Below are 10,000 nucleotides of genomic sequence, written 5' to 3'. Positions count from 1 at the left end.
TTCCAGAGGTGACGGACGATGAGGAAGGTCCATCTTCCGCCGTAACACCGGCAGCGGCTGCAGCTGCTGCTGCAACGGCCGCTGGCAGTGGTGGAAGCAAAAGACCGGCCGGGAGTTGAGGTGGCGCAGTGGCCACCATCTCGCGCTGCTGCTGATCACGGTGATGATGATGGTGATGATCAGCAGTTCGTTGCTGCTGTTGCTGCTGCTGCTGCTGTGCGGCTGCAGCAGCCGCCGCTGCCGCCATCTGCTGAGCGGCCAGCTGCTGTTGGGCAGCGAGTTGTTGCTGCTGATGGTGCAACTGTTGTTGCTGCTGCTGCTGGAGCTGCTGCAGTTCACGTTGTTGCTGCTGTTGCAGCTTGCCCTGGTTGACGACGCACTTGCGCATGTGCTTCTCGAGCGTCGATGGGACGCTGAACGGCATCTCACAGAACCGGCACCGGTACACGTCTTTGCCGAGCCGCCCGTGCGTCTTCATGTGCCGCGTCAGCTTCGAGCTCTGGGCGCAGGCGTACGAGCACAGCTCGCACTTGTACGGCTTCTCGCCCGTGTGGCTCCGGCGGTGCACCGTCAGGTTGGAGCAGTTCTTGAACACCTTCCCGCAGAACTCGCACGTATCGTTACGCAGTTTGCTCTCCTTCTTCATCATCGGCTGCAGCAGACCGCCGGCACCACCACTGCCACCTCGATCGCGACCTGGTTTTAGGTTCTCGAACAGCGAATCTCCCCGGTGCAGTCCCGGAATGCCCCACCAGCTGTCACTTCCCTCGAGCTTCATCCGCTTCGATGCTTCGAATGGATTCTCGAACGGATTGAACAGTGGGACCTGCGGTAGCTGAGGATTGTGGTGTTGCTGTTGCTGCAACATATTCTTCGCCAGCTCCTCCTTGATGCGGAGCGCTGACGGTAGTCCGTTCAGTTTCTCCGCCAGTCCGGGAATGCCCATCGCACTATTGTTATTGTCCCGGTCTTTGCTCGTGAGCTGCAGCTTCAGCGCATTGCCCGACTCCTGGAGGGCTTGCTTGTACGCTTCCGAGTACTGGGCAATGTTGGACAGTCCGAACTTGTCCATCAGTTCACCGACCAGTGACGTGGACATCTGCGACAGTGCGCCACCACCCGGTCCGTCCTTTTTCGACTGACTCTGAGTGCTGCTCATGCTCAGATCCTCGGCCTCATCGTCCTCCTCTTCGTCGTCCTCTTCATCCTCTTCCTCATCATCATCATCGTCCTCACCAGTACCACCACCATTGTGGCGGCGCATCCGACGCCGTAGATGTCGATGCCGATGACGGTGTCGCTCCTCCATCAGCTCATCCCCATCCAGATCGTCCGCATCCATCAGATCACCATCGGAATCCGGATCGACGTCGCTGTCGAGCGACGAATCCACGTTACTCACCGTGTCCGGCTCGGATACGGCCAACGATGGTCCCGGTTGCTGTGTTGGTGTGTGCTGCTGTTGCTGTTGTTGCGACGATTGCTGCTGCTGGAGCTGTTGCTGCTGCTGCTGCTGCTGCTGACCATGCACCAGTCTCATGTGGTGCTTCAGTTTGGCCGCCTGCAGACACGAGTAGTCACAGCTCGTACACTTGAACGGCAGCTCGCTGGTGTGAGTCCGCCGGTGGACGAGCAGATTGCTCTGGAAGCGGAACTTTTTGCCACAGAACTCGCACGAGTAGAGGGCACTGTCGGCCGACGAAACACCCGACGATGACTGGTGCTGCTTGTTCGGTGGAGTCGAAGCGGACCGGGGCGTGTTCGAGATCGTACTGCCCGCGTCCAGCCCGAGTAGCAGCTCGGTGTTCTTTTCCGGTGGTGTTAGGCTTTGCGGTCGGGTCGAATTGTTCGTCAGCGGTGTCGGTGGTAGCTGCGAGGGTGATGGACTGGCAAAACGTTGGCGCGAAGGGGACAACTGGAGTGTGCCGGTGGTGCCGATGGTTGATGGTTGCGGTTTCCGGGGGCTGGGCGAGTTGGAAGAGTTCGACGAGGGACCGATGTTTGCGCCAGGGCTCGTCGTTCCGGCCAGTTGCCGCAATCGCTGCGAGTAGTAGTCCATGTGCGGCCCATCCAGTCCCGCCACCCCGACCGGCGTTAGCGAGAGGGCATCGGCGGCCACAGCGACGGCCGCGGCCGCAGCCGCTGCTCCCGTCGAAGGTGGTCGCTCGGAAGCGGTCGCACCCGTGGCCGGATTGAAGGGGGCCGCCGGATTGTGTGACTTGAGCCGATTGGCTGCCACGACGGCTGCTGCGGCCAGGTTGAGCCCATGGTTACGGAACTGCTCGGACATGAGGTGCTCCATCCGGAACGCCTCATGGTGCGCCCGGCCAAACAGTGGACTGTGCGGATGATGGGACATCCGTAGCAGTCCGAACGGATTGGGGTGTAGCTCCGGTGGTGGTGCCAGTAGTGCCGCCGGATGCCCACGTAAACCGGCCATCGGTGGTGGTGCTCGACCACCGGAAATGGACGCTTCCGTGGCCGAGGCCGAGGCCGAGTGGCGTACCGGTGTCGTCACGGGACCACTGACCGGTGATTGCGATTGACGGGACGGAGATTGAACGGAAGCCGCTGCCGTTGTTGATGGATGCGCCGTCATCGGTAGCGTCACGATACTGGTCGGTGCTGAGGCCAGTGGTGAACCGAGTGGAATACCGATCGGTAGAGGGCTGGTCAGGGCCAGGGGGACTTCAGTGACCTCGGTGGAGCCACTTACGCTACCGTTGGAACTCGTGCTCGTAAGCTTCGTACGCTTCGCTCGCACCGTTATCGTTTCCTCATCGTCATCGGACATGTAGTCATCCGGTCCGCTCGTGGTTCCATTCAGCCGTGGAGTGGCCGCGACCACCTTACGACCACCGTCCCTTACCGTCGTACCATTGCTCCGTCTCGCCGTCCTGGATTCCTCACTATCACCACCTTCATTCTGCTGTGGCTTCACCGTTGCTAACTCCTGCTGCTCCTGACTCAGTTCTGTCGATTCTGTCGGTTCTTCTCTTCGTGTTCGGCTCGAGGAACTTCGATGTGAACTCCGGGGCGACGAGATACTCGAAGAAGGTGAGGAAGAGGTGGACAAAGAGTTGGCAGAACAGATGGAATCCTCTGCTGCTGCTGCTCCGGTTGCTTGTGGTTGTTGTTTCTCTGTGGCGAGCGGAAGTGGTACCTCATCCGCCGCCGGAACAGCCGCTGCCGATTCCGGTGCATCCGAGTCGGTTGTCGGAGCGGCACCACCGTCCTGGTTCCCGGTACTGGCCAACGATTCCACGTAGATCTTCACACCGTGGGCATGCTGTACGTGTTGCACCAACCGCCACGCCGAATGGTACTTCGTTTTGCACGTCGAGCACACGTAGTTGCTGGGTTCTGGTGAAAGGAAGAGAGAGAGAGAGAGAACAAAAGGGAGGAAAGGGAAATGGATTAGTCGTGGGTCGGGGACATGCAAAACACAAAACATCAAAGGGTGTTGTGGTGGTGACGACGACGAAGCCGTTTGGCCACAGCTTCTTTCCCCGATTGATGCCAAACAAATATTTATAGAATTCGATGCGAGCAAAAATGCAATTCCTCCGTCTACCGAGAAGGTATGGGGGAGGACGGACGGACGTGTTTTCTGTGACTTCCGTGCCGGGCACGTGGATCAAAACGCCGATGACAGTGTGTCCAGCAAAATATTTACATTACGCGCACGGAGGAGTGGCGCCCGGTTCCTGTGTTTATCGCTTAGCTGGCCAGGGTGATGCACGAGAGACAGGAGATGCACCAACCGCGGTGCAACGGGGTGCAGATTTGCAGTAGAAATGGATTTAATTAAAAAATAACTTCACATTCTTCTGCCACATTTCTGGAGGTTCCCTGCTAGAGAACGCCACTAGGGGACTTCTACGGAACTCAAAAATGAAGAGAAAAACGGTGGAAAATCCAGCAACGGGAACTGGAACTTTAAGTTCCTCTGTTTCTCCGTGAACCTGGAAAAAACGTGCGGGAAAAAAACCTGCAGCGGACACTCCCTGGGCCTGTGTGGCCATAATCCACACACGGTCCAGTACTGGCTATAACCGAGGGATGCCGCTCCCGTTACTACTTCTACTACTACCGCTGCTGCGGTATGTTACGCCTTGGGCAACATTTGAATACAAATGAGCGGCCAAGTGGCCAGTGGGTACGCCGTATCCTTCAGAAGCTGGAGCCTCCGGGAAGGGGAGCCCAATCGTAAGAGATTGGCAACAGATGGTACCTCGCGTGAGATAGAAGCACCTCGCGGTGGCCATCGACCACATTACTGAGCGATATGGGAGGGTGTAGTCCAATTCCTTCCACGCCACGCGCTTCAGCGTCCAGATATTGCACCTTATGGTAATTTATAGGATTTTATTAAAACACTGAAAGCGACAGAGACATACAAGAAGCGGCATAAACCATTACCGCCTGGCTGTTCGCAACCTCTTCCCCTCTTCCCAACGTTCAACGAGGATGTTTTTTTTTCTCTCTCCGGTTTAAAACCTCAAAAAAGTGGGAAATTCCCGTTGATGATGTACGCGCTACCGAGATGTAATTGTAAAACTACCGGAACGGATTGACCGTAACGCGTAAAGGCGTGGACCGTAATTTTCACTTCGACACATTTGTGGTGTCCGGTGCGGTAGATCAATGATCAATTCTCGCTCACCTAATCACTTTCGCTACACGCCCAACGCCGAGGGGTGATGTCCCAGCCACACACCGAGGACATTTATTTTATTGCCCGAAAAAGCCTTAATCAGGATCAGGACGATGTGTGTGTCCGTGTCCGTCCGTCCATCCAGCCACTCAACCATTCCGATCACGTCCCGTTTGCCCTTTTCCTGTATCCTCGTGTCCCCGTGTGGTGGTGTGTGATTGTCCTTTTTGTCGTGCGGAAATTCTTTCCGGATTCCGTGTTTTTTTTAAACTTTTTTTTATTGGAATGTTCCATCCTCCCTCGGTTTGGCCACACACATATAGAAAAGAAAAAGTTTGAAACGCTGTAAGATAGAAATCGGGAAAAACGGGGCGTCAAACGTGAGGAGGACACTGCCCAGTCCGTGGTGCGGTTAGTTCTAGACACAATGCTCCATATGGTGCGTCCTGGCAGCACCCTCGGTTTTACTTTAAAACGACTCTTCATCTCCTGCCCCCGATACGGAGCATTTTCACTTCATTTATCACGGCCAATAATCGAGACGAGTTCACGACATTGCGCGGCGACATCATCGCAAGCATCTGTCATCGATCGCTGGCACACCAAAAGCATATCATTATGCATCCCGCTCGCTTCTTCCCAGCAGCCCACTTTGAGCTTCGTGGTTTCGGTTGGAGTCTGGAGCCTGGAGTGTACCACGCGGCAAGACAATGCCCTTTGCCATTGTTCCGCCAACACATTCGAGGTGCTCGCCAGGGAGGAGTGACAATTAATCATCGCGAGTATCCAACGGCACCAAAGTAAGACATAAACTCAGTGCCTTTATGGCCACAAAAAGTCGAAGGAGGATTCGATGATCCGGCCCGACGTTCGCCTCTGTAATTACAGGGTTCCGTCCGTTGGAGTGCTCGCTGTCATCGTCCACCTCACGAGAAGAGGTATTTGCAATCGATTGCAACGGCCAATGGTGGCCTGGTGATGCTGGTGGCGGAGATGAGGACCAATTTTCCGTGGCCATTGTTCTCGGCGCGTGCGGTGGTCGTCGGAACTGTTGGACAACGCATCTCGTCTCGCATCAGACGATCCGGGATCGATCCGCTAGTCCACCAACGGTGCGAATGTCGTCGACACCATCAGCATCATGATCATAATCATCGGCAACGTTGAGGGCATTCCAATGCATTGCAATGCATGATCGAGTGTCCGCTTTTGTTCTTCTCTTTGACACCGACACTCATTCCTTTAATTTGTGTTCCGGAATCCCTTTTATAATCGTTTTGAAGTCGAGGAAACGCACGTGCGAGGTCCGCGCGGTATAGCATCTTGCGATCGCGAAGATTAATGAATGGCGTAGCGGAACCCAAGGCCAGTCCAGTGCAGACCGTGCAGCCCACGCGATGAGACCATTTAATGGTGGTGTTTGAATCGCTTTCACAAAGACCACCATCAGAGAGGTACTTCTGGCATCAGCAAAACCCAAACATTGAGCTAGATCAAAGCTCTAAACAAAAAAAAGCGAAGAAATGAAAACGAAAGGACGTATTTACGGACGCTTCGCTTCGATCATAACCCTTCCTGTTATCGCTCGACGGCGTGCGACAGATGAGCTGGGCAAAGGATAAGAAAGAGGGTTCCGTGCGCTGGGCACGTGCTCGGCACGCAAGACGCAACTCGGTATCCGGGAATCCAACCAACAGAGGACAAAAAAAAACAAGATAAAGGATAGAAAAGAAGAAGGTCGGTGATCGTTGAAAGCCAGGTGATTGCGCGCCAGTGCGCATGCGCCGAGTAACCGGACGGACGACAAAAACCAGGCGGAAGGATTGGAACATTAAAAAAAAAAAGAACAGAAAATAGAAGGGAGAAGCGAGCCACCCGGGATCAGGCATAGGTTAAAGAGCGGACATGAGCGCTCACTAGGGGAAAAAAGCGAAGGGTGATCGCTACACCAAGGGGTCTTCTTCGCTCAACCTCCTATGTAAATGAAGCGATGATGCGCAGCGAAAGTGTTGTACGTTGGCGTCGTGTGCTAGGCACGTTCCCCGTTTGCCGGGTGCGCACCACCGCCAGGATAGCGAGCAAGAGAGAGAAAGGGGAGCTGGCCAGCTGGGACAACAAAGGCAAAGCGCGCGCGCCTAATGTTGATGCGCGTGCGTTGCCCTCGCAATTGAAATCGAAAGCAACTGATCAAACCATCCGGTCCGGTTGTGACACCATGAACCCCCCGGGAAAGAAAAAAAATGAAACCAATCCTCGATCGACAACAGCAGCAACAGGAGCGATCGGAGGGATCCTTTTTTCTTCAAAAATAATCGATCAGATATCAAACAAACGCCCCATCGGTGTGTGTTGTTCCAGTGTAAACAGAGGAGTGGCAGAAGCACTAGGAGAACCAGTGAAAGGGACCTAAGGATCGATAAATCAACCTCAAGTAGCCAAGCGATCAACCCCCATAATCTGATCAACTGATCGACGACGACGACGATGGCAACGCCCAGCTACGGTTGGAACGAAAAGGATACGATGGCCCTTGGTGGAGGAAGGAATCTATCATTTTTCAACCACCGCGGTCACCGTATGTGCCGCTGCGTGGACAGTGGTTTTCAGACTTTTCCGGGAAAGGACTACAGGACATGGACGGACAGAGAGGTCATCACAGGTGTCATCGAGGTGCACAACGACGAAAGAGAGGAAGGATCGAATTCGTTGATTACGTTTTGTGGCCAGAAAGAACCTCACCGATAAGCTACTTAACGTGTGATGGCAATTCCAGGGGAAAAAAGAGGCAAAAGGGAAGGAATCTGGCATAAATCAACGCAAAGGGCAGAGAATCCGAATCGAAATCGGAGAAAAGGACTGCAAGGGGAGTGGAAAATGGATCCCCCAAAAATCGTTGCGAAAGCACTCTCTTTCTAGGTGGCTAGAGCGAGCTAGCCGATCCATTTCCTCGGCTTCTGGTGGTGGCCGGCGGACGGTCAAACGGGGTTTCGGTCTCTGAGTAGTCACGTACGCTGCCCCCGGGACCGATTTACATATCTTTGTCTGCTAGTCTGCTCTTTCCATGGACAGAAGTCGACGAAGGGATGATCCTGAGGGAGGGGGAAGGGTTGCCGGTAGATGGGTGACCACGACACTGGACCCCCATCGGTCCTTTAAATCCTTTTTCTCTCTCGGGCACGCGAACCGGTTGGCCACTCTAATCTGCCAAAGAGCGAAAAATGGTTATCACTTCCGGCGTGAGTCAATGGCCAACACCCTCATCACACTTTAAGAGTTGAAAAGAGGGTACCGAGGGTGGTGGCCACTCTGTTGAGTGGCTGGAAAAGGGGGGACAGCGAATTCGGTTTCGCGTTCATCCATCAAATGCCGGTCAAGATGCGGTAATCGAGGATTCATCGTCCGGAAGCCATCGTGTTTGTTGTTGTCGTGAGTTCAGTCCGACGATGGCGGCACTTTAGAGCAACATTTGGCCTCCAGCAAACCCCCCCGGGGCGGAAGATGTTTTTTAATTGTCCCCCTTAACCCCCTTCCCGATAGAAAAAAAACTCCTTCCAATTGCTTCTCGTCACCCGTGTTTCTACGGGGTCGTAATAATAATAGAAAAAATAATAGGAAAAAAACCGGAACGCCAGTAGTGGACCCTTGTTGGTCTCTCTCCTTACCGGAAGCGACATCAGACCCAAGGAAGGGAAAAAAGTGAAATCCATTTTATATCCTCCCGGAAGAGACAAAAGAAAACAAAAAACGAGTGAGACGAGGAGGAAAAAAAGAAGAGCCTAGTGACATCGATGAAGGGATGTTGTGCAGACGAGCTGCGCTGTCCTTGGCGTCGCGATCAATCTTCGCGCGCTCGCGTATGTGGCGTGGTGGCACGAGCGCCGCGACATGAATTTGGAGCAGATGAAGAAACAGGGAAACAAAGCAGAAAGGAGAAGAAAAAAAAGAGTTCGGATCGGGATAATTAACATAAGTACGCCAGGGTGGACGAACCTGGAACATGGTTTTAATATTTATATCCCCGGCGCGACCTGGGAGCAGGACGATGCAGGTTAGCGCGGTTGACACGCGATGTGGTGACGTGTGCCGTGGCCACATCCGCTTTCAATTTCATTTTAAGTGGAAGTGAAAACGAGCACCAGAGTGCAGCCCTTTAAACCCAAAGGCTATTAAGCGAGCTTGTGGTAACAGAGGACACAAATCTCTTAGGTGCTTGGAATGCATTTGCTGGCGTTGCAATTAAAGCGCCCAAAAACACGCGCTAATCATGGCGGAATGGTGGAACTGGAAGCGTTACGCACAGCATGCAACCACGACCGCTCCATCTGTCATCGAGGATCTGTCGTAGCAGACCAGCAGCCGCGTTGTTATGCAGCTCAACCCAAGTCACTACCATTCATCCATCCATCCTTCGGACAACGGAAGGAGCGGGTGCGCCTGCTGTGACGACGTTACCCCTTTTTCAAACTGGAACAGGACGTGCCAGCAAAACGTTGGTTAAATTCGGTGGTTTTTGGTCCTGTGGTCCAGCAGCAGGCTGCATCCAATGCAACAGCAGCAGCAGCAGCAACGTCCGTTTGGTCCAGGTTTCGCTTTTTAACCCCCGGTAGGACGTCCCAGTGCGTTCGGGTTCAAGTGCTACCCCGAGAGGAGGGCATAGTGACGATGGTGGTCGATCCCATTGTTCGAAAGTGAAATTTCGTTCCATTTTTCCCATTTTTTTTCGTACGTTTTTCTCTCATTTTCTCGGAGCGCTCGGGTTAATCAGGGATCAGCCAGCACACGGTGGCTACCGGACGGGTGGTTGCGTTTTGAATGTGCCCGGATAAGCGTCACCGTTCCGGGAGCACCGACCAGGGGACATATGATGGCGCAACAGCGGGTTGAGCGAGAGCGCATTCACCGTGGCCACAGATGCTGCGTCATTTATGCCCGGGAAACCCCTTTCCATCGGTTCCATCTGGTTCGCCGAATCCGTAGTTCCGTGGTACGCACCATGGACGAAACAAAGCGAAAAAAAAAATCCAAATACCTCCCCAAACCGTGATGTCACTTCAATAGAGGTCTGTGCGTCGCGGCAAGATGGTTCACTGGCACAGTCGTGTCACTCCCGATGGCCAGTGGATATAATGTGCCCGATAATGTCCTTTAATCCTTTCACACTTCGCACCGAAGTCGATATCAATTACATTCGCCCTCGCTGTGTCAATCAGGGTCAGGTCTGGTGAAAACAAATAAGAAGCGACGCGACGACGGAGTGACGGTGGACAAAGCGATGGTAAAGGATTATCCTTTTACTTCCTTAGAGCTCGCGTTCCGTCTCCTCCGTGCCTCCTGGAGTTCCTG

The 10,000-nt window shown here is 54.0% G+C and overlaps 1 protein-coding gene across 2 annotated transcripts in view; it reads right to left on the bottom strand.

Annotated features, from left to right (window-relative positions):
* LOC126570262 (B-cell lymphoma/leukemia 11A) overlaps positions 1 to 10,000 on the bottom strand; it is a 64,945-nt gene that overhangs the window by 588 nt on the left and 54,357 nt on the right. For both annotated transcript variants that reach the window (XM_050227881.1, XM_050227880.1), the window contains one exon: positions 1 to 3,363. This exon is cut by the window's left edge and continues 588 nt beyond it. In XM_050227881.1, the coding sequence (XP_050083838.1) occupies positions 1 to 3,363 (3,363 nt within the window). The remainder of the gene's footprint in view (positions 3,364 to 10,000) is intronic.

The sequence above is a fragment of the Anopheles aquasalis genome, chromosome 2 (assembly GCF_943734665.1).
Source record: "Anopheles aquasalis chromosome 2, idAnoAquaMG_Q_19, whole genome shotgun sequence".
NCBI classification, from domain to species: domain Eukaryota; kingdom Metazoa; phylum Arthropoda; class Insecta; order Diptera; family Culicidae; genus Anopheles; species Anopheles aquasalis.
Note: the sequence above shows the minus strand (reverse complement) of the source record. Positions and strands in the feature narration are given on the sequence as shown.